At 64.1% G+C, this 22,573-nt stretch overlaps 2 protein-coding genes across 2 annotated transcripts in view; one reads left to right on the plus strand and one right to left on the minus strand.

Annotated features, from left to right (window-relative positions):
* UROC1 (urocanate hydratase 1) overlaps positions 1 to 12,179 on the minus strand; it is a 28,826-nt gene extending 16,647 nt beyond the window's left edge. The window contains exons 1-14 of the mRNA XM_040247259.1: positions 12,080 to 12,179; positions 11,270 to 11,436; positions 10,826 to 10,968; positions 9,019 to 9,124; positions 6,818 to 6,948; positions 6,459 to 6,552; positions 5,351 to 5,410; positions 4,965 to 5,093; positions 4,796 to 4,857; positions 3,460 to 3,526; positions 3,232 to 3,375; positions 2,461 to 2,549; positions 925 to 987; positions 485 to 664 (exon numbers count right to left, since the gene is read on the minus strand). Coding sequence (XP_040103193.1) covers positions 485 to 664; positions 925 to 987; positions 2,461 to 2,549; positions 3,232 to 3,375; positions 3,460 to 3,526; positions 4,796 to 4,857; positions 4,965 to 5,093; positions 5,351 to 5,410; positions 6,459 to 6,552; positions 6,818 to 6,948; positions 9,019 to 9,124; positions 10,826 to 10,968; positions 11,270 to 11,436; positions 12,080 to 12,179 — 1,535 coding nt within the window. The remainder of the gene's footprint in view (positions 1 to 484; positions 665 to 924; positions 988 to 2,460; positions 2,550 to 3,231; positions 3,376 to 3,459; positions 3,527 to 4,795; positions 4,858 to 4,964; positions 5,094 to 5,350; positions 5,411 to 6,458; positions 6,553 to 6,817; positions 6,949 to 9,018; positions 9,125 to 10,825; positions 10,969 to 11,269; positions 11,437 to 12,079) is intronic.
* Positions 12,180 to 14,555: 2,376 nt separating this feature from the next.
* On the plus strand, positions 14,556 to 21,769 carry CHST13 (carbohydrate sulfotransferase 13). Its single transcript, XM_040246624.1, has 3 exons — positions 14,556 to 14,764; positions 19,536 to 19,618; positions 20,316 to 21,769. Exons 1-3 carry the CDS (start codon positions 14,668 to 14,670, stop codon positions 21,156 to 21,158), a joined length of 1,023 nt encoding a protein of 340 aa, XP_040102558.1. The 5' UTR covers positions 14,556 to 14,667; the 3' UTR covers positions 21,159 to 21,769.
* Positions 21,770 to 22,573: the final 804 nt, after the last annotated feature.

Consider the following 22,573-nt stretch of genomic DNA (forward strand, 5'->3'; position numbering starts at 1 on the left):
CCTGTTGACCCTGCCCCGCCTGCTCCACCTCCAGCGCCTCCCACTGGGAAGCCCCCTCCCCTGGGGTTCCTCAGAGCCTCTCCCCCTTCAGGGGAGACACTGCAGGCAGTCACTCAGCTAGTGCCTACAGGTCCCAGGCAGCCAGGCGCCGGGCCCAGGCTCTGTGCTGAACAAGCAATGATCTCTTCTAGAAGCGCCTCGGGCTGCCCTCTACCAGCATCTACCTAGCAGCCATAGGTGCTGGAAGCTGCCCCCAGTGTTTTGCAAATGTCACCCCAGCCTGTCCCCAACATCCCCACGGAACAGCACCCTCATGACCCTGTCTGACAGAGGCGGGGACAGAGGAGCAGAGAGATTAAGGGTCTGGCACAGGCCACACAGCTGGCTGTGGGAGAACCAGGCGGAGGCCGGAGCCACCCCATCCACAGCCCCAGCAGGCCGTGTGCGCCCCCACCCCTTGCGCGGGCAGCCACGCAGGCCTCACCTCTCCTGGACCAGGCCTTTGAAGGCAGTGGGGTCAGAGGCCATGAGGCTCTGGGCCTCTGTGAAGCTCAGCTGCACAGGGGAGTAGCCTCCGTTGAACGGGTTGTGGCAGGACGTCTGGTCGGACCCCAGGTCCACCAGGAGCTCCCCCGTCGTGTCCAGTTCGTGGACCAGGCGCTCCCTGCGGGGAGACAAGCAGTCAGGCCGGGTAGTGCCAGCACCCGAGCTCAGAGTCCAGCCAGGAGGGCACACGGTGTGCCCAGCCACAGGCTCTGTAGCCAGGCATGAGGCTCGTCCTGCACCCCCTGGCGGGGGTTGGGGGGGGGTCTGCCACGAGCTGTGCCAGGATCAGGGCCACAACAGCCAGGAGCCCCGGACCAGTAATGGGGCCACGGCCAAGGGCTCACCGGGGGTCCACAAGGTGGCCAGCTCCCCACTCACCAGAGGTCCACCACGTTGCCATGGTAACCAAGGCTGAGCACCTCCTTCCTCTTCCTTGCTTCCCTGCAAGGGGCAGCACAGGCAGCCCCGTCACACCTGCCCAGGGCAACACCCCAACACCCCGCACACTGGCACCCCACTGGTGAGGACGCAGAGGCCTGGGAGGTGCCCACAGCACCGCGTGAGTGTAGGGCTGGGGACCTACGAGACCCCCAGCCGAGGGGCACAGCGGACCAGGGGCCCCTCACTGAGGACTGGCCCACAGAGGAGCCGCCCCCCCACTCCCCCACCCCTCCCACCCCCCCCCCCCCGGGGCCCTGGAATTCCATCCGGAGCATTAGGGCCCTTGCTTCTGGGGCTCTAACAGGGATCTTGGTAGAAGTCGCTCAAGACGATCCTCAAGTTGCAGACGGTTTGAAAGATGATTCTAACCCTGATTTGGAAAAACTACAGCATGTCTGGGGGAACAGGAGACCTGAAATTACGAAAGCAGCTGCGGAAGCGGTTGTTACTCTGATTTGGACTTGTGTGTGTGTTTCTGTATGTGACTGTGGGAGTTAAGTGCCCAACCTTTGTGTGAGTGAGACGCCAAAATTCAGAGATGACAGAAACCTCACAGTGGTTGGACGTGTGTGTGTGTGCGTGTCCATGAGCATGCGAGTGTGGCGTGTGTGTGTGTGTGTGTGCAAGTGTGGCATGCATGCGTGTGCAAGTGTGTGCAAGTGTGGCATGTGTGTGCATGTGTGGTGTGTGCGTGTGCATGTGTGTGCACATGTGTACGTGTGTGTGCGAGTGTGTCCGTGTGCACCTGTGTTTCAGATACACCCACAGGGTCAGAGCCAGATCAGGTTAAGACCCTCTCTGCCACACAAGGAGTTTAGAATTTCTCCAGTAATTAATGCAAGATTTTCAGCAAGTTTTCAAAGATCTGTGTCAAAAGAGTCTCCAGTCTCAGTAATAGGAGTATTTCTTAAACTCTGTGTGTTTCTGGACAGTGTCACCTAAGTTCCCTTGCGCCCCTGGGCAGGTCTAATCACAGCAGGTGAAGCCCTCTGTGCCGAGGCGAACTCCCCACACAAGAGGTGCTCAGCTCTGCAGAGCAGTCAGTTGAGAGAATGCTTCAAAGACAGCATCTGAGGAGTGGCCTCCTGGTGGCCCTGCCTGTCCCCATCAAGAAATCTCAGCAGACGGCATGCAGCTAGGAAGGGTCCCGGGACCCCGCACCAGCCCTGGCCCCCCTGGGGAGGAGCCGCGGGTCCGGACGGATCCTGTGGAGATTCAGCAGCTTCGAGCAGCACCTCCTGTGTGCCAGGCTGTGGGCTGGACACTGAGGCACAGAGGGGAGAAACGCAAGGCACAGTCTTTGCCAAACTGTGGCTGAGCTGAGGGGTCACCCGCAGGACGACGGATGTCTGTGAGACTGCGTGTGTGGGCAGCATGGACACACCCGGGCCACTCCACACTCCCAGGAGCCACCAGTAAGAAGCAGAAATCAAGGGTTCCCAGCCCACTCTCCCCCGACACCAGGCGTCACACCTGAGTCTTTCGATACAGCCATCCAAGCTGTCAGTCACTTCCATCAGCCAGCCTTGCCTGTGGCGTTTCATGAGGGCCGCGCCATCCACCTGGGACCACGGGGCAGGGGTGAAGATCACCCCCTTCCCAACAGGGCGGGGCGGACCCTACGAGCTGCTGTCAGCTGCCTCCTGCCTCCAAGTCAACAAACCCTGATTTCACTCAGGGAGACGCTCTGCTCCCAGCTAATCCCAACTGCCCTCTCGCGCCTTCTCTCCGCCCTTGTAGATGACAATATCCATGTGAGCCCATGCTGACCAATGTGGTAAAACAAGTTTCTAAGGCATTATTTTTCTGCTAGAGTCAGCCATAGCTGGCATTTCCCCTTCTGTCTGCCTTGAATATAGATGACGTGGCTGGAGCTGGAGAAGCCACTTTGTATCCAGGAGGGAAGCTCAAGAGACTCTATAGATGTTGGCCCTCGTCCACTCTTCCCCCTAACCCGACAGCTCTGTCCAGATGGGGGGGGTGGTCTCTGCTCACTTATTCACAGGTTTACCATCTCCTGGCTGGACCCCAGGGCCCCAAGGCAAGGGAGGCTGGGTCCTGGGAGCAGGCGGCCTGGGAGCGTGGCTCTGGGCCTGGCAGTGATGGGCACTGGAAGGCAGGTGTGTCTGCTGCTGTGGGGACCCACACGGGGATGGGAGGGTTTGGGAGGGCGAGGGCAGCAGGGGGGCTCTCGATGGGGTGGGGGGCTCCCCCTGGGGGGGGGGGCTGCTCCCGAGGGCTCACCTCTGCAATCACACCGATGCACCCCACGATGACGGCGGCTTTGGCCTGAGCTCCACTCATGCCGCCCAGGCCCGAGGTGACAAAGACCTTGCCCGCCAGGTCCTGGAGCCCTAGGTAGCGCCGCCCCGCGTTCAGCACAGTGAGCTGGGGTGGGGGAGGAGGAGGAGTCACCACCCACGCTCGCTCATCCCACCCCCCAGTCCCACGGCCCCGCGGCCCGCCACTCACCACCGTGCCATGGACGATGCCCTGGGGGCCGATGTAGCAGTAACTGCCTGCTGTCATCTGGCCGTACCTGCCCGCGTGCGCAGGGGCGTGAGCGGGTGCTGGCTTGGCATCTCCCCGCCCCACTCCCCGGGGTCCAAGGAGCTCTGTCGCCCCCACGTGCTTTGTGCTTAAACAACAAAAGGAGGCACTTCCCTGCTGGTCCAGGGGAGTCCGCCTGCCAAGGCAGGGGCGTGGGTCTGATCCCAGGTCCGGAAGGATCCCACGTGCCTCAGGGGAGGTGAGCCCACAAGCCTCAACTCCTGAAGCCACCACCCAGGCCCGCGTGCCCCGGAGCCGCCCCAGCGAGCAATCCCTGCTCGTGGCAACCGGAGGAAGCCGCACGCAGCAACACCCGTGCAGCCAAACATGAGCTCATTAATTAGTCAAAACAGACGCCTGTAGGAAAGGCCAGTCCCCTAGTTTCCGGCAGAGTCGGGGCACAGCGCTCGAGAGGTCGCTGTCATTTACACAAAGGGCCCCGTTCTGACGAACAGGCCAGCGGGGACCTCTCCACAAGTCAGCTCCCACGGTGAGCCCCGTTGCGGGCTGCAGGAGCGGGCCAGTCAGCGGGCGGCTCGGCGGGCCACAGAACAAGAGCCCCCTGCCTGCTGAGCGCTCTAGGCTAGATCGTGGGAGGAGGCACCCACGTGTGCCAGGCGGTGGCTGTTCAGCATCGGCGTCAGCGGCCACGTGATGGGAGACCAGAGTGTCTGCGCTCCCCGATGATCACGAGGACCCGGTCCACCCACCCCCAGCAGCCTCCCCAGTCCCTTCTCTCCTCTGGATTGAGGGCAGACCCTGGATCTCACACATCCAAACTCCGAGCCAATCCCAGAACTTGGGCCAAGGACAGGGCCTCTGGGAACCTCCACTTCCTCTTCTGATAAATGGGGCATGGGTTACCCTTGCGGTACAAGCTTGCGTGAATAGAACGATTGTGCCAACACGGTACACACCCACCAGGGAGGCAGGTAAAGCCCGCCATGGGGTGTGCTCCCCTGGGGTATCATCCACTCAGGCGGTGTCCATTCATTCTCACACAGCTCAGGGGCCAGAGCCATCACCATGCCCCCTTTGCAGCCAGGACCTGAGTCCTTGCAAAAAGTAGGATTCAAATTGCACGTTTGCTCACTCACACATGTATAAAAATTGCAGGGGCATCGATGAAAACGAGCAGGAAATGCGTAAATACGGGATCGTGCTCTAGAGCTTTGATGGTGAGGGCATTTCGGAGCTGAAGCCACGATCGCTGTGCTGCTTTAACCGTAGGGCCTGGCCATGAACCAACAGCACTTACATGGTAACCCCCATGGCAAAGAGCTTCTCGTAGTCTGTCCTGGAGGAGTAGTTGGGAATGACCTGTAAGAGAGGGGCGGGCAGAGGGCTGGGGGCCGCGCCGTGGCTTTCGGGGGTGACGGCTCAGCGGGCAGGTGCTGGCTGGGCCTCCCTGCAGCCCCGAGACCCACCATCCCATTGGTGATGACCAGCCTGGGGGCCTCGGGGCTGCTGGGGAAAAGGCCAAGCGGGTGTCCGCTGTACATGACCAGCGTCTGCTCCTCCGTCATTTGGGCCAAGTAGGACATTGTCAGCCAGAACTGCAGGAGAACAAGGCACAGGGTGGTGGTGGGGCATCCCCACACTGGCCCCAAGTCCCCCACGAGGCCCCCAACTCCCCTCCAGTGGCCCCACCACAGGACCTCTGACCTCTGGGCTCTCAGGCATCAGGGAGGCAGAGCCCAAGCCCCAGAGCCAGTCTGCAAGGCACTTCCAGGCCAGAGGCCAGGGCGGAGGTAGGTGGTGGACAGGCCTGTGGTGGGCACCCCCGCCCACCCACACAGTCCGGGGTCCATACCTGCGCCCAGTTGCTGAACACCTGCCCGTTTCCTCCGTAGGTCACGAGCTCCTGGGGAAACTGTAGAGGACGCAGGGCCACTTGAGATGGGGGTGTGGGGAAGGAGGCCCCCAGCTTGGCAGGGTTCAGGGGTCATGGCCCCCTGCCAAGTGGCTGATGGCCCTTGGAGGAGGAGTGGGGGGCTGGGGGGGGTGACCCGGTCAGGGCTCAGCGGAGCGCTCACATCCTGGGACCCTCCTGCCCTCAAGCAAACTCTCAGGTCCCCCTGAAGGCTGTCCTCTCTCAAATAGGCTGCTGCGGAACGGGCTGGTGCGCGAGGATGCTGCACAGGCGCGTGTGGCCAGACCTGCGTGGACCAGCACGGCCAGAGGCCTGCTGTGTCAGCAGCCTTTGCGCCTTGAGCCTCGGCCCACAGGACAAGCTCTAGGCAGGACACCCACCACTGGTTTCGAAGACTCGGTAGGGGAAAAACGCTATAAGACACTTTGCTTTTATGCTGATTACACGTTGTGGTGTTTGGGATGTACTGCAGCCAACCACAGCGTTCAGTCTGTTCCCCTCCAGTCCTCACGTGGCTACCCACTCCTGTGTTCTGGCCTGGAGAATTTCATGGACAGAGGAGCCTGGCGGGCTGCAGTCCAGGGGGTTGCAGAGAGTCGGACACGCCTGAGCGACTAAGCAGGCACGCATCAGACGTAAAGTGACACCTTCTGACGCCAAGGCTGGTGTCGTGGTGCTGATGCTGTCGCAACGACCAAAGGGGGGCGCCCGGGAGACGGCGAGGAGCCCTCCCCGCTCTGGTTTTGCAGCTTCTCCCGGGGCTTCCCTCATAGCTCAGTTGGTAAAGAATCTGCCTGCAATGCAGGAGACCCAGGTTCGATTCCTGGGTCAGGAAGATCCCCTGGAGAAGGAAAAGGCTACCCACTCCAGTGCTCTGGCCTGGAGACTGTATAGTCCATGGGTCGCAAAGAGTTGGACACGACTGAGCGACCTGCGTACACCTCGAATCCGCCACTGCCTCCAAGCAGAACGCTTGCCGTGAGCGAGCTGGGTGTGTTTCGCAGGCCGACCGCCCACTGCTGACCCGCCCGCACGTCCGGGCTGTTACCTGCGCCACGGCTGGGTCCAGGTTGTTCATGATCATGAGCATGATGGCTGCAGCCGCCCTCGTCCGGCAGGGATATTGCTCCACCGGGTAGGCCCTGCAAGGGGCCCAGCTGCCAGGCCAGTCGAGGGGCAGGCGCCTGGAATGTCGGGTCCCGCCTCGTCCCGGCCCGGCCCCTGGCCCTGCCGGTGTGGACGGCCAGCCCTGGCATCCGCAGAAGGAGCCACCCCTTGAAGCTCCCACCGACAGGAGGTGCTCTGGGCCAGCCCCTCCACACCACTGGACAGGCCTCAGCCTGGAGGAGGCACACTTCACAGCAAGGTCTGTGCTCCAGGGGGACAAGCCGAGCCCACGGCACTCACCTCATCTCCAGGTCGGGGCAGAAGCGGTACATGTAGACGTGGCCGTAGAGCCGCAGCTCCTGGGCGAACTCGGGGGCCAGCACCTCCTGGACGTCCGGGGGGAAGTAGCGGAGGGCGTTCTTCAGCGCCAGCTGGCAGGGCGGTGGGGGGGAGCGGTGAGGGCGGCAGGGTGTGCAGGCTCCAGGCCGAGCTCTGCCCTCCAGATGTGCCCCTGCTCCACTCAGGAGGCCCAGGGCCCAGCCCCGAGACTGCCCAGCTCGCACCCCAGGCCATTCCCATCACCTCCCGCAGGAAGCCTTCCCTGATTGCCCTCCAGCTCTCTGTTGGCAGCCTTCCAGTCCCTCCCTCTGCGTGCTCACCGGGCACCAGGCCACTTGAGCCCCGGCAAGGGCCAGAGAGGGACATGGCCTGCGGCCTGGGCTACAGTGGGAGATGCTGCTTGCCTCCCTAGGGGGGCCCTCCCCGGGCTGAGCATCTCCACATGCTCCAGAGTGGGTTTGTTCCCTTGCTTCTTAGTCTCGCCTGGCCTCAAGGAGGGCAGGGGTCCCGCCAGACCCCCCTCCTCTGCTCTCTCCCTCCCAGTACCCGGCAGAGGCCTGCAGGCGGGGGAGTGGGGTGACACCCGGGTGTCAGGGATGGACACTGAGGCCATGCATTCAACCAGCCGACCCTGCACAACAAACTCCTTTAGGGAGTGCGATAGGAGCTGGTGTGAACGTATTCATTGAACACACATCTACCGAGGGGGCAGGGGCCTTGAGCCTCGGATAAGACTCTGACCAGGGGGTGGTGGAGGCGACAGGAGAGGAGCCTGCGGCCCGGCCTGGGCCCCGAGGCACCAGCTCGTGGGCAGGGCAGAGGGCCACCCCAGAGACAGACGGCCAGGCTGGCCAGAGCCCGGGGGGGCTGAGGACAGAGGCCCGGGGCGGGGACAGCCTGCCCTGCGCGCCCGAAGTCCAGCACCGCACATCAAGCGTGCCCCGAGGGAAGGGTGGGGGAAAGATGATTCTGGAAGAAGTTGAGGGCGAGAAGGGCAGCGAGGAAACCTCAGCTCAGGAGTGGGGGGGACGTGGCAGGTTTGTGTGGCGGGGAGAGAGGGGAACGTGGCGGGTCCCCGGGCGAGTCCCCGGGTGACTTCAACGTGGAATAAAAGCACATGGTTCCTGCTCTCTGAGGAAAAATGATCAGAAACGTGTGTGTCTCCCTCGCAAAAGGTGGCTGGGCATCTGCCCGCAGGGGGCTCCCAGGCTCACCCAGAGGGTCGGGCGCCTTGGGTGGGCCCACTGCAGTGTCTCTGAGTCTAGTTTCTGGCCTGTTCCCAGTGCCACTGCTGGTCCAGCGCTCCAGGGAGGGAGCCACGATGGGAGGGCCCTGAGGAGGAGCGTGCAAGCTACACGCAGCGACGGGGCACGGGGGGCACAGGGGGCACAGGGGGGCACAGGGGGCATGGGGGGCACAGGGGGGCACGCGGCAGGAAGCTGCAGGCTCGGGCTCAAGGGCAGGCGGGACCCGGCATGAGCTGGAGGTCAAGCCCTTCAAGGTCATGTCTGGCCCATGACACAGAGACGGCATGTTTTTTTTTAAATCAGTGAACAGCCTATAATCAGAGCTTGCAAGCGAAAACAAACATTGACAGAGGAGTTTCAAAAGCAACGCGTCACAGCCACCACCCCTCGCGGCGGGCGCACAGCCACCCTCCCTCGCGTCGCGGGCGCACAGCCACCCTCCCTCGCATCGGGCGCACAGCCACCCTCCCTGGTGGGGGCTTGATCTCACTACATGGGCCCGAGCACGTTCCGCCGGACGCTGGCTTCTGCTTCATTTCCTAACGATCTGATAGGCTGGGCCTGTCTGAGCCCCCACACCCCTGGAGCCCAGCGCCATGGGGTCCTCACCAGAACCGGGCCGAAGTGAGGCCAGACCCGCCAGGTCCAGACTGTGAGTCAGGCTTTTCCTGGCGGGGCGGGGGTGCCTCTCCAGAGACTGTGCCTCGGGGCCCAGACCCCTGCACCCCAGTCTGTCCCTGCGGGTCCCTGACCCGCACACACACCTCTCTGAACTGCAGTCTCCTCTTTTGGAAGACAAGCAGGAGGAACCACCTCACAGGGCTGCCTCGGGACCCGCCCGCGTGGACGTGGGCAGCACCCAGCATGCAGGCGCTGCCCAGGGCCAGCGGCCGGAATGACCATCTCCACGCTTACGGCTTCCATGCAGGGCGTCTGTCCCCCCAGCTCCATGCGGGCCTCACTCTCTGTGGGCAGCGGGCCGGGCAGCGGGCCGGGCAGCGGGCCAGGCAGCAGGCTAGCCCTGCCTGACACAGTGCCCAGGGGTGGCATTCAGCCTCTCTGTGACCAGGCCGGGCCTGGCTTCCCAGGTCCTCACCCAGCTTGGGCCTACACAGGGCTCGTCCACCCGTTTGCTCTGCCCAGGACCGTCTCCGCGTGGTCACTCATGACCTCCAGAATAGCTTCCCGCTCAGATTCCCCAGCCTGGGAACCTTGCCCCTGGCACCAAGACCAGCTCCTCCAAGAAGCCTTTCTAGGTTTCTTCTGCCCACTGAGCTCTTTCAGGGTGCTGGTTTGGCACACACTCCTGTTCGTTCACTCAACAGACGACTTTGGTGTCACCGAAGACCCAGAAGTGAGCCCCACTGGGCCCTGCTCTCCAGAAGCTGCGGGCAGTGTCTCTGAAGTGGTGGGAGGTCTTCGGACCTGGGGTGTGAGGTCCAGCACAGCCCCCTGAGGGTGGGGTGTGCTTTGGGGAGAGGTCACCAAGAGCAGCTGCATGGGGGCGGGGGGTGCCGGGGACGATTCTAACGGATGTGAGAGGAACTCCCTCCGCACCGCAGCCGACCACACTCTGCAGGTGAGCAGAAATGTACTTACAGAAGCTCCAGTGCTTAGGCCACCTGATGCGGAGACCTGAGTCCCGGGGGAAGACCCTGATGCTGGGCAAGATTGCAGGCATGAGGACAAGGGGACGACAGAGGATGAGATGGCTGGGTGGCATCACCAGCTCAATGGACATGAGTTTGAGTAAAGTCCGGGAGTCGGTGATGGACAGGGAGGCCTGGCGTGCTGCAGTCCATCGCAAAGAGTCGGACATGACTGAGCAACTCAACAACAACTAGTACTCACAGAAGAACTAAGAGGGGAGCGTGTTTTCGTTCATCCAAACCATAAACTCCAACCACAACCCCACACTGATGAGGACCAGCCTGTGTGGACAGCTCCCACTTAGAGATTCAAGAAGGACACACACATCTTCTGTGCACCAGAATGTGTCTGGAAGGAGACACCAAGAATTGCAGAATGTTATAACACGTGACTTGCGTGTCTCTTATAACTACCTTTAAAAGCTGATGTTGACATTCAAAGGGACATTTAAATAAAGCAGAAAAGCGGCCCCAGGAAAGTGAGACGGTTGTGGCCGAGGACTCCGTGCCAGGTTTGGGATGGTCCAGAAGACCCCCGGGGGTCCTCCCGCAGGCGTTCCCCCGGGGACTGAATGTGTGGTTCCTCCAGGGCCCTCCTCTCCCCTCACCCCACTGGCGGCCCTCAGTTCGGCCCCGCTGCGGCGCTGTCGACCAGAGTCCCCCCAGACCCCGGCCACAGGCTGAGGGTTCGGGCCCACGAGACACCCTCACTTCAGCCCCCGATCACACACCCCAGTCGTCACCGGTGCTCGTGAACAACCAGTGAGAACTGGGCGTCCCAGCCCCTCGGGTTTGTAATCTGTTAGCACAGCCCCTGGAACTCAGGACACTCTCTCCTTGGTTTTTGTATTGAAAGGATGTGATGAAGGGTGAGCTGATAGGCAGGAACCCAGGGTTGGGGGGAGCTCCCAGGTGTGCCCACCACCCCAGCACCCACTCCGTTTCACAGACCTGGACGGTCCGACCCTGGGGAGTGGCCTTGCAAGGACTCATTCCCTGGTTCCCTGGCCTCCACCCCTCTCGGGAGGCTGGGGGTGGGGCCGAAAGGCCCAGCGTGTAATCAGGGTCTGTACCCAGTAACCAGCCCCGCCAGGAGCCCCCACTGCCCAGGGAACTGAAGCCGATTTAGGAGCTCGGTGTCAAAGACCGGGTCAAAGAGCAAACGCCAGCGGGAAGGAGGAGGTTTCTCCCCCGGTCCCCAGGCCAGCGGGTGCTCCTGGGAGGAGCGGGCAGCAGGCCCCCTGGGCCCTGGGGGCCCAAGGTTGAGGTGATGGCACCCACCTGTGACCTAGAGCCTCAGGGACCCTCGGTCAGTGGGGGCCAGAGGCCAACACCCCCCGAGCAGCCGGGAGGAGGGAGGCGGGTGCGATGGAGGCTGACATGGGGGTGCCTGGCCTGCAGCCACCCTCACTGGGCGCCCCCAGGGCCAGGCTGGCAGGCAGCAGCTGGTGGGCAAAGCCCTCCCGAACCTCCCAGAGGGCAAGCAGTCCTGTGGGGCGGGGGGCCCAGCCTCTCACCTGCTCCTCAGTGGGGCTGAGGCCAGGAGTCCTGATTGGGGCGTGGGGCACCCCAGCCCGCCGGCCCCGGTTCTCCGGGAGGGGCCGCAGGGGCAGGCCAGAGCACAGCGCTTGGAGGCTGCACATAGCTGGCGGAAGCTTGGGCAGAGGGCCGCTGTGTGTTGGGGCTGCGGAGAGACCGGGCGTCCCGTCCGGCAGGGCGGGACCCTCGGGCCGCGGGCCCACCCCTTCCGGCCGTCTCTGGGCCCCCCGGCCAGGGCAAGGGTCGGGGTCAGGGCAGCACTGACCGGGGGGCAGGGTCCTGGGCGAGGCAGGCTTCGAGCCGGAGATGCCGGGGGAGGGTCCGTGTGTCCCCTCCACGGGGTGCTAGCCCGCGGGGAGTTTTCTGGGACACACCCAGAGGGCGGCTCTGGGTTGGGTCTGCCCCATGGTCTCGGGGGGCGGCCTCATCATCAGGGGCGATGTGTGCCAGTGAGGGGGGCCCGTGACCGGGGTACCGAGTGTGGCCTCCCCATTTCCCTTCCCACCTGGAGAGTGACACGTAATGCCCCGTGGAGGTGCAGGCCTCCCCGGCTCTCAGGAGACCCCGTCGCCACCTCTGGGGGAGGGGGTGCCCGTTAGCTCCCTCCAGCTCTGGATGGGGCCCAGGGCCACTCACAGAGCTGGGAAGACGTGCCCTAGAGCTCCAGTGGTCCCTGGTAGAGGGTGGGCAACAGCCCTCGGTGTGGACCCAGCTCGGCTACCGACCAGCCCACAGCCTTGGGCGCTGTCCCAACATACACACAGCGTGTGAGCGCCCGCGCCTGGTGCGTATGCACGAAGCTGGCGCCTCCCGCTGTTTGCGCCCGGGGACACCAGCGTCAGCTGAACGCCCTGCCCCCGCGGCCAGCCTGCGGGGCTCGGTGTCCATCGTGTGGGGGTGCAGATCGAGCTCTGCGGGGTGCGGGGCCTGCCCACGGCCAGAGTTAGTCCTAATGGAGCCGCCGTCGGCCTCGACGTTGATCCAGGAGGACTCTGGGGCTTTTGCACTGTGCTCCACGGACAAACCAAGTAAAAAGTGCAGAAGTGACAAGGCGCCAAGCAAGGCCGCAGGCCCTCAGCATGCCTCCCGGGCCTGAGCCCCGGGCCCTGACCCTGGATGTTGCCCGTCCGTCCTCTTCGGCATAGAGTGCCCGTGCTGGATTCTCCCCCAGGCCCACGCCTGTCTGGGCTAGCCTCTATTCCTTGCCCCTGGCGACCGGCACCGAGAGCCCAGCCCTGCCCGCCTGGCACCGTCACCCAGACCACGCTGGGCCCCCATCTCTGCCAGGCAAGAGCTCGTGCCCGGGGCCATCAGCCCCTCCCCTGTGTCCCTTCCTCCCCGCTTCCACTCTCCTGCCCGGGGGCCTTCTCTGCGCACCCTGACCGCTGATCCGTCCACTTTCAACACAGGGCCTGCACCCCGAGGCCACCCGGCTCCTGACCGTGCACAGCCTCCCTCCGGGCCCCCACCCCCTCCCTGCCCGCCGTGGTCCACCGGGAGCCCCAGCGTGGCCACGACAGGCTGGGAGCGGGGACGCCCTGTCTGCCTCTCCGGCTTCTCCCTTCGGGGTCTCCTCGATGGCTGTTTATTGCGGGACTCATCTCGGCACCTGGCGCCTCCCTATGCGCCCCTGTCGTCTTCACAGCCACTGACTAGCTGCAATGGTCGTGCCCGCTCGCTCCTTCTCCCGTGCCCACCCCAGCCCCGGGCATGTGGGCCCTCCCACCCCAAGACCCAGTGCGGCCCTGGGGGCCTCCTGGACGTTCCTGGACTGGGCAGGCTGAGATGTTGTTCTGGGCGTGGCCACCAGGTGGCAGCACAGGGACCAGGACGCCTGCCTAAGGGTGCCTGCGGTCGGGACTGCAGAGAACCCAGGTCCTCACGCAGGTGGTAGGGGAGGTTCGGAACCAGCTGGGCAAGTGGATGACCCGGAATCTGGGTCCCAGGCCCAGGGCAGCAGCAGCCCTGCTTTCAGGTTATTCTGAGGTGAGCTGGACGTTCCCCAAGGCCCTCTGTCCCGGGCCTCGGGAAGGTCGCAATACAGTGCTCGTGGTTTGCGCCGGGCTGTTTCTTGCCCTCTGCTCTTTGAGACCTAGGATAGAATTTGGAGCCCTGTCTTTAAGGCAGCAGAACCGTTATTTACTTAATAATGTCCTTTAAATAGATTTGCACGTAACGGGAAGGAATTTTTATGTCCCCACCCTAACAGAAGCCAGAGCCACCTGCCAGACACTAACATTAATAATGCATTAATCACCAGGGTCAAGTACGTAGCCGGCACTGGCTGAGTGCCAGGCGCCATGCCCAACGTCTGCTGGGTCTCGTTCGGTTCCCACCACACCGTGAAGTGTGCCCTAGTGCGATCCCACTGCGCGAGGGAGCTGGGTGCAGAGGGTTAGGCAGCTCTCCTGACCGCACACAGCAGGAAAGTAGAAGCTGGCGGGGCTGGGAGCAGTTAAGATGCATCCCCTTTCCCACACACTCACGCTGCTCAGGGTTGGTTCACGCACACACACCCAGATCTGCACACGCAGTGGGCAGCTGGAGCCTGGGGTCTGGAGTCTCTCCCAGCCCCCTGGGGTGCTGCACAAGTGCATTTTCAAGGCGGGATTCACTCTCACCAGCCTGCACTCAGGAGTCTTCAGCGAGCTCTGAGTGCTCCCTTGGGGTCTGCAGCAGTTGTGGGGAGGAGGCAAAGAACAGGAGTCCTGATGTCCAGAGGCGGAAGGAGACCCCCGTCTCAGCCTCGCCCCCAGTCTGGCTGCCTCCTGCAAGCCAGAACCTGGAGACCCCGGTGGAGAGCAAGGCTGAAAGGTGGGCTCCGGTGAGGGAGAGGCACTCTTGGCCTGATCCTGGGGCTGCGGGAGTCAGCGAGGGTCTCGTACTGGCTGCTTCACGCAGCAAAAGAGCAAAGGGGGCACCCGATGTCCCGACCCACTGTGATGAGGCTGCTCGGTGTCAGCGGAGGAGGGCGCCCGCGGCACCGGGCGGAAGCGGGCGAAACCGCGACGGAGACAGGGCTTCTCCGCCAGTCTCCACCCTTCGCGCCCTGGGCGGCTGCTCGCTGCCCCGCTGGACGGAGTAGGAGCCGGGCAGACTGGACTAGTCCACCTCCTACCCCCGCCCTGGCCCGCCTCCAGACAGCAAAGCCCTTGCATCCCCGCGCTTCGGGGGTGGAGTGGTGTACATGCCGCCGGGAGGGTCCCGGGTACGGATCCAAGAGCGGCCCTGGTGCGCGGATCCTGGGCGGCCCTGGGGTTCGGTCTGAGCAAGAGCCCGTGGGCGGGTCCAGGGGCGGGACGGAGGTCGAGCCCCGGGTCCCACTCCAGCGCGGGCCCCGTTGGGCCCGGCCGAGCGCGGCGCGCTCCGGGCAAGCATGGCGAGGCGCTGCTGGCGGCGGCGAGCGCTGGCGGCCGCGTGTCTGGGCGCCGCGCTCCTGCTCCTGGGCGCCGCGCCCAGCGCCCTGCGCCCGGGTGAGTGCCTGCCGGGGCGGGTGGGGGGAGGCGGTACGCAACCAGGTGGGGGCACCTTTGGTCTCCTCTCGGGCTAGGGCACGGGGGAGGCGCGGGGAGGGGGCGCTCAGAAAGACTCAAAGCTCCTGGGTCCTCGCAAGGGCTCGCGATGCGGTCTCCCAAGGCCAGGAGGGGGCGGTCCGGACCTCCCAGCCTCTGTCCAGGGGCCAGGTGAGCGGTGGGCCGAGGAGGGCATTAGGCCACCCGGGTCTTTTGCCTCCTTTGCCTCGCCCCACTTCGTGCCTGGAAGCTCCCCCCTCCGCAGTGTCCACAGCCGCGGGTGGGACGCTCCGGTCCAGGTGGGTCCCTCCTCGAACCGCACTTTGCACCAGGAAGGACTCGGTCCGGAGCACCCTCCTCAGCGTTGGGTGTGGGAAACAGGCAGCCCGTTGTGCCAGCCGTGTGGAGTGCCTGCTCCAGCATGTGCTGCGACTTGACTCACTCCAGAGGCCGAGGGGCCGTGGGCCGCTGACCTGCGGGCTGCACGGGCCCCGGAGGTCTGGAGGTGCCCAGTCAGAGGCCCGTCCTGAACTTGCCTTTTCCAGGTGTGAGTGTGTGTGTGACAGTGTGTGTGCATGACTGCATGTGCGCACGTGTGTGTGTGCATATGAGGAGCGGTGGAGGCCAGGAAGGAAGGTAGGTTGAGGTCCACTCATGAGTGGCCTTGTGTGGCAGGCTAGGAATTGGGGTGCTCTCCGCATGGCCCGGAAGGGCTATCAGTCTTTAATACTACCAACTCACTGGAAAAGACCCTGATGCTAGGAAAGATTGAAGGTGGGAGAAGGGGACGACAGAGGATGAGATGGTTGGACGGCATCATTGACTCGATGGACAGAAGTTTGCGCAAACTCGGGGAGATGGTGAAGGACAGGGAAGCCTGGTGTGCTGCAGTCCATGGGGTCGCAAAGGGTCGGACACGACTGAGTGACTGAACAGTAACCCGGATGCCAGGCGAGGTCCCGGGGTTACAGGAAAACAGGGCGTTCCCTCCTCGCTGAGCCGACTCCCCCTGGGCACACAGACACCTGCCACACGAATCGAATGGTCTCAGTAGCAACGAGTGCCGTGAATAAACCAACAGCAGTCTGGCCACTGGAGAGGCCCCCTTTCTGGAGGGATCTTTGAGTTGAGATCCGAACAAGAAGTCTTAGCCCGGAAGAGGAGAGGTTTCTGGAGAAGCAGCCTAGGCAGAGGGCACCGCTGTCCGCAGAGCGGCAGGACGGCAGTGAGGCTGGCGCTGAGCAAGGGGGCGGGGGGCCGGGGCAGGCTGTGGAGGGAGCGGGACTCCCCGGCGGCCAGCAGGAGGCCGTGGCCTGGCCTCTGCCAGCTCCCGGTGCCCGAGGCGGGAGTGAAGTCTGACCAACCCGCGCAGAGCGACCCACCCAATCAGGGCTCCATGCCGGGGGCTGCGGAGCTCAGGGTGGAGAGGTCACCACTCTTCCAAGAGAAAAAGGCAGGATCGATTTTTCCTTCTGAAGGGCTTGACCCCTGGAGGGCCTGCAGGTCAGCAGGGGGGCTGACCCGGCCGGGCCGTGCTGCTCGGCCGGCCTGCTCTTGCGACACTGGTCTGGCTGGAACTTATTAACCATAAAACTGTGTGGTAACCTCTGCTCCCCGGGCTGGGGGTCGCCCAGCACAGCGTCCCGCAGGGCCAGCCCTGAGGAGCCCAGTGCGGCTGTGCCGGGCCTGTCCTCAGGGTGGGCTTGCTTTTGGCTTCCCATGGGGCATGCTGCCCCCCAGCCCGTGGTGCTGTGAGGGCGGGCAGGGTGGTGTGCGGGCACAGTGGCTCCAGGAGGCCTCGGCAGCCAAGGACGCACTCTCGCCGGGGCCTGGCGCCAAGCCGCTCCTGGCCCCTTGCTTGCTGGGAGGCCTCAACATGTTTCTTTGCCTCTTTGAGCCTCAGTTTTCCCATCTGTCAAATGGGAGAACAGTAGTTCCAACCCCTGGGGGCATGGTGTCAGTGAGCAGAGCAGGTCCTGCCTGCTCCCCAGTCTCACGGCCACTCCTGTGCTGCCCGGGGCATGCCAGCCCATGTGCAGTGGGCCTGGGAGGCCGGGGCTGGCCCACTGGGCACCCCCAGATTGCGGGTAGCTCCTCCCTCGGCCTGCCAGCCCTTCACACCCAGCTGGTTTGCTCTGAGCTACTCCAGACTGCTTTCCCCGCGTGTCTGTTTCGCCTTCTCCCAGCCTCTGTCCCTGCCCTCTGGGGAAACTCTGTCTCTGACACCACTCAGGCCCTCCCCACTCCTTGCCTTCTCTCTCTCCCTCTCTCTCTAACCTCCTGCTATTTTTGTTTCCTTTGTCAAAGCAGAACCCGCTTGTGGTTTTGCCCAAGTGGCTGCCCTGGGCTGGCCCGGTCTGCTCCCTGGCCCTCTGCTGGGAGGCCTGGGACCTGGAGGCTCGGGGAGGGACTCAGGGGCTGAAGACACAGGCGGGGGACTGGGGCGAAGGGGCAGGAGGCTGCAGGAAGCCCCATGGGGCCCTTTGGGGACTGCCCTACCCTCAGAGCCCTGGCCTCCCGCTGTGGGGGGCTCGGGGCGGGGGGGCTGGACCCAGAGACCTTTCATCCTCCTCCACGCCAGCCTGCCCACCCACCGGATCAGGGTTCTGCTCCTGCGCTGACGGGGTGGAGCCAGGCGGAGGCGGCCTGGCCCCGTAATCACTGCCCCTGGCTATTCCGGGGCCTCTCCCTTTCCACCCACTGGCTCTTGGGGGCCGGTGTGGGACCCGCTCTCCCTCGGGCTTCGGTCTGGGTAGGAAAGGAGAGGCCCCACCCAAGGGCTGGTGCTTCCAATAGGCTGGTGCTTCTGAGCCGTGGGCCTCGGGTAGAGGCGGCCTGGTTTGTTGCTCTGCCTGCCCTCCCGGGGGGCACCAACCTTGCCCCACTCAGGGCCTCCACCCTCACCGGAAAGAGGTGAGGCAGAGCCTCCTCCCAGGGCTGTGGGAGGCGCCTGGCTAGCGTGGAGCCAGAAGGTCCTGGGGCCTCCCCACCAGCAGGCAGCCAGAGGAGGGCGGCTCGTCTTGCGGGTCACTGATGATCCCGAGGACACAGGCAGGCTCTGTGGGCCTCACCCCTCCAAAAGCCTTGGTCACAGCTGAGCCCGGCCCTTATTCTGGGGACACTGGAGTGGGCAGGGGCCCTGGGGCTGCCAGAGGTGCACACGGGAGGGGTCCGCAGGCCCGGCAAGGCTGGTCTGCCTCTCACTGACTTGTTCCTTTAACCAAGTTTCCCAGGCAGTGCTCAGCGGTGCTCAGGGGGCTCCCAGGCCTCGGCAGCCTGGACTGTCAGCATGCAGACCACGGGCCCCACCCAGGGGGCCAGAGCCTCTGGACGTGGGCCAGGCCACCCGCGTTTCAGCAGGCCCCGTGCACACTCAAGTTTGGGAACCACTGCCTGTGGTCAGTTTGCCAACACAGCAGTTCACCAAACTGTTCAAGTTTGCTTGTTTGCCAAAGATTTGTCTTAAGGAAAACTCTTGAATCCTGGCAGCATTTTAAGACTCCTCATTTTGTTGAAAGCCAAGGATCATTGAAAGCTTCCTTTTTCTTATGAATTTATTATTTCCTAACGTGATTCTGAATTATTAAAGATATTCTTGTGAATATTCCCTATTCTTATGAATTCAATACATTCTTAACAGCCATTGAACGCATTTAAATGTACGCACCTCAGTCGCATAAAGTGCTCTCAGCTATGTTGTTCTTATGAAAGTCAAACTGTTAGGCGCTCAGTCGTGTCCGACTCTTTGTGACCCCATGGATGTAGCCCTCCAAGCTCCTCTGTCCATGGGATTCTCCAGGCAAGAATACTGGAGTGGGTTGCCATTCACTGTCCAGGGGATCTTCCCGATCCAACCATCAAACCGGGGTCTCCTCAACTGAAGATTCTTTACCGTCTGAGCCGCCGGGGAAGCCCTCTGTCTATAAGGTCCAGTACTAACATCACCTCTTTCATTTATATTTTTTTGTAATTTGAGTCTTCATTCTTTTTTCTTGATCAGTCTAACCAAAGACTTGACAATTTGGGTGATATTTTTAAAGGCATTAAAGCTTGTTATATTTTATTGGTGAGTATGATCATATCTAAGACAAATATGAGGCTGTGGCGGTTTGGGGAAGACTGAGGGACACAGCGCTGAGATTGAGAGCGTCCCCACACCTGGACGCTGCCAGTGAGCCCTGAGTGCACGGGGAGGCGGGACACACCCCAGCAGGAGGGGAGAAGCTGCTGCAGGCGTCCCCAGCGGCCACTTGACCTGGTCACCTGCGCTGCCACCAGAGAGCCGGCAGCTTGGCGGTGCGCCCCCCGCTGCCACCGGCCCCCCGCTGTCGCCAGCCCCAGCTGCTGCCGACCCCTGCTGCTGCCTGCCCCCCAGGGCGGGGAGAGGCTGGCCCGGCCTCCCCACTGGGCCCTCACCCTCAGGCTGCATGGATGTGGCTGGCAGAGGCAGGGTGTGAGGTGGAGGCAAGTGGCGCTGGGTGGTCAGGGCCTTCCTAGAGGGCGGTGGTTTCCCCTTTTCCCATTGTTTGCTCCCGCCCAAGCCCCCTGCAGCTCTGGAGGGCAAGCTCCCTGCCCTGGTGACAGGGACCTGGTCTGTCAGTGACCCCCGAGGCAGGCGGGACGCAGGATTAGTGAGGCCCAGCGGTGATACAGTGTGCCCAGGCAAGGCGGCCAAGCCCCTAGGGCCACGGCCGGTCTGGTGCCACGGCGAACACCTCTCCCTTGCCCCCAGCGTTAGAGAGCAACGCCGTGGGCACTAGCTGGTTTGGCGGGAAGAGGAGGAGCCCCTTGCAGATGCTCTACGACCTGGACCAGGTAGGCAGACCCCCTCCCCCTGCTGCCTCCAGCCACAGTGGCCCGAGCCTGTGTGGACCTGCTGTCCGGGGGCTGCGGCCGCCTCTGGCTCTGGCCAGGGAGCGAAGGCCAGGTTGTGACGGGGCAGGCTGGGGGCAGGCGGAGAGACCTAGGGGCGTCCAGCCGCCCATCTGCCCGCCCAGCCCTCCAGGTGTGGACTGTGCCGGGCTCTGTGCTGCAGTGTTCCGCGTGGGGGCCTAATGAGCACGGGGCTGTGTGCCACCCGCAGCAGGAGGGACGCAAAGGGAACCCCAGGCTCAGTGCCGCTGGGGCAGGGAGACTGGCCAGGCATGCCGCCCCCCACCCCCAGGCCTGAGGGGCCATAGGCTGTTCCCAGTGTGCGCCAACTGAGCCCACAGGCCCAGCTCACACACGCCCCTGAAGGCGCCCTCAGCACTACTGAGCACCTGCCGCCCGGGCCCTGCTCCCTCAGCGGCAGGACCTCACCTGGACTTCTGCCCTTGCGGTGCTGATGGGAGGGGCCTGGTGTAGGTGGAGACCCCTCCCTGGGGCGTGGGGGTGCGGGGGGGCGGGGAGCGGTGGGCGTGGGGGGGCGGCAGTGAGGACCTGCACGCGATCAGTCGCATTCTCCCCGCCCCCGGCCGGGGTAGGCTCGCGGCCCCTCACCTGGGCTCCCTCTGTGGCCCTGGCCCCGCAGGGCCCGCGCTCCGCCTTGGCCGAGGTGCACCGGCAGCGGCGAGAGCTGCTGCGCCGCGCCTGCGGCCGCCACACCCGGCGGCAGCGTCTGCTGCGGCCCGAGGACCTGCGGCACGTGCTGGTGGACGACGCGCGCGGCCTGCTCTACTGCTACGTGCCCAAGGTGGCCTGCACCAACTGGAAGCGCGTGCTGCTGGCGCTGAGCGGCCGTGGCCCCGGCGACCCGCGCGCCATCCCCGCGCCCGACGCGCACGCGCCCGGCCGCCTGCCCTCGCTGGCTGACTTCAGCCCGGCCGAGGTCAACCGGCGTCTGCGCACCTACCTGGCCTTCCTCTTCGTGCGCGAGCCCTTCGAGCGCCTGGCCTCGGCCTACCGCAACAAGCTGCAGCGGCCCTGGGGCGCCGCCTTCCAGCGCCGCTTCGGCACCGACATCGTGCGGCGCCTGCGGCCGCGCCCGAGCCCAGACGCGCTGGCCCGCGGCCACGACGTGCGCTTCGCCGAGTTCCTGGCCTACCTGCTGGACCCGCGCACGCGCCGCGACGGGCCCCTGAACGAGCACTGGGAGCGCGCCCACGCGCTCTGCCACCCGTGCAGCCTGCGCTACGACGTGGTGGGCAAGTTCGAGACGCTGGCCGAGGACGCGGCCTTCGTGCTGGGCCTGGCGGGCGCGCCCGGCCTGCGCTTCCCGGAGCCGCCGCCGGGGGCCCGGGCCGCCGCGCGCGACCGGGCCGAGCGCCTCTTCCGCGACATCAGCCCTTTCTACCAGCGGCGCCTCTACGGCCTCTATGAAATGGACTTCCTCCTCTTCAACTACTCCGTCCCCTCTTACCTGCGGCTGCGCTAGCCGGCGGTCGGGGTGCACACCGAGATGGCCCTGTGCTCGCCCCGCCGGGCGGACCGCGTCCTGGCGCATCCCGCCTAACCTCCAGGGGCTGGACCCCTGGGTGCCTGATGCCGGCCTCGTCGAAGCTCCCTGGCTGGCGGGTGCGTCCCCAGGACCCCGGAGGACGGAATAATAGGCTTTTAGCTTGCGAGCGTCTGTGTTTTGTCGTCTGTCCTGAACCTAACCATGGCACAAGACTAGAATGCTGGCTCTGCGCGGGCCTCCGACCCCCGCCCGGGGCCCTCCCCATCTCACCTGCCCTGGTCACTGCGGCCCGCCAAGGAGAGACGCCTCCCCCTGCCCCCCCCCCACGCCCAGACCCAGGGCCTGACAGGCCTTGTCTCGGCCTCAGTGGGCGGTGACCTGCCACCTGGGCACCCTGAGGACCCCACCACATGGTGCACCCGGGGGGGGGGGCTGTTCTGGCTCCTTCTTGGCCTCAGTCCAGCCAGATGCTCGGTGATCCACTGTTAGCAGAGCCCAGTAGGCAATATAGAAGCAGACTAGACAGGACCATGGTGAGCAGGGGAGCTCATGTGTTTGAAATAAATGCGTTTTGTTACTTTGTGAAATATGGGTTTGCGTCTCCTTTTGCCATTTGTTCTGGGGTCTGAGGTGGTCTGGTCTTGAGCCTGGATCACCTTCCCAGCAGGGCGCAGGTGTCAGAGGCTGTGTGGGGACTGGAGTAAGGAGCGCAGACACCCTGGGGGGGTTGCCATGTGCTGGCTCGAGGTGGGCAGTGATACTGGGAAAGACCTGTCCTTTCACTCTGCCTGGGCCAAGCGCTAAAGCCACACCAGCTCAGCCAAGCCCTGTGCCTGGGGCTGCCGCCACCCTGGTGTGCGTGCTTTTCTACCCAAGTTGTGACAGGCGTGTACACGTGCAGCACAGGCGTGCACCCGTGTATGCAAGCTACATACGCGCACACACACACACCACTTACTAATGCACACGCGTGGCACCAGCATTTTAGACTCTGCTGAGCTTTAAGCACTGCCTGAGCACCCTTCCTAGACTGTCTCGATCGGGGTGGAAAGACTGCCCCTTCCTGCTCCTCCGGGCACAGCCGTGGCAAAAAGGCGCCCCTAATGAGACTAGGTGGTCCCCCTTCATGTGTGCTCCCCTGAAGCAGGACTCCAGAGTATCGCCACCCGGGTATCCCAGACGCCTGAGCGTATTTGGGGGTAAACGCGAGGAAATGACGCTCATGCTGTAGAGCTGACCGTCACCACACTTTATGGATGAGAGTGTGGGGCCGGCGTGCAGACGACCGTCCGGGGCTGACCCTGCAGCGTGTGTCTGCGGGCGACCTCTCCAGGGCTCCTCGCTTCCCCATAGGTCACCTCTGCCCGGTGGGGAGCTCCCGGTGGCCACCG

Source organism: Oryx dammah, unplaced genomic scaffold (genome assembly GCF_014754425.2).
Source record: "Oryx dammah isolate SB20612 unplaced genomic scaffold, SCBI_Odam_1.1 HiC_scaffold_9, whole genome shotgun sequence".
Lineage (NCBI taxonomy): Eukaryota > Metazoa > Chordata > Mammalia > Artiodactyla > Bovidae > Oryx > Oryx dammah.

Bases quoted from the DNA above. Each gene is read 5' to 3' on its own strand.
- CHST13 (XM_040246624.1), top strand. From the start codon at position 14,668: ATGGCGAGGCGCTGCTGGCGGCGGCGAGCGCTGGCGGCCGCGTGTCTG. The intron at 14,765-19,535 runs GTGAGTGCCTGC...CCTTGCCCCCAG, and splicing joins GCCCAGCGCCCTGCGCCCGG to CGTTAGAGAGCAACGCCGTG. The intron at 19,619-20,315 runs GTAGGCAGACCC...CTGGCCCCGCAG, and splicing joins TGCTCTACGACCTGGACCAG to GGCCCGCGCTCCGCCTTGGC.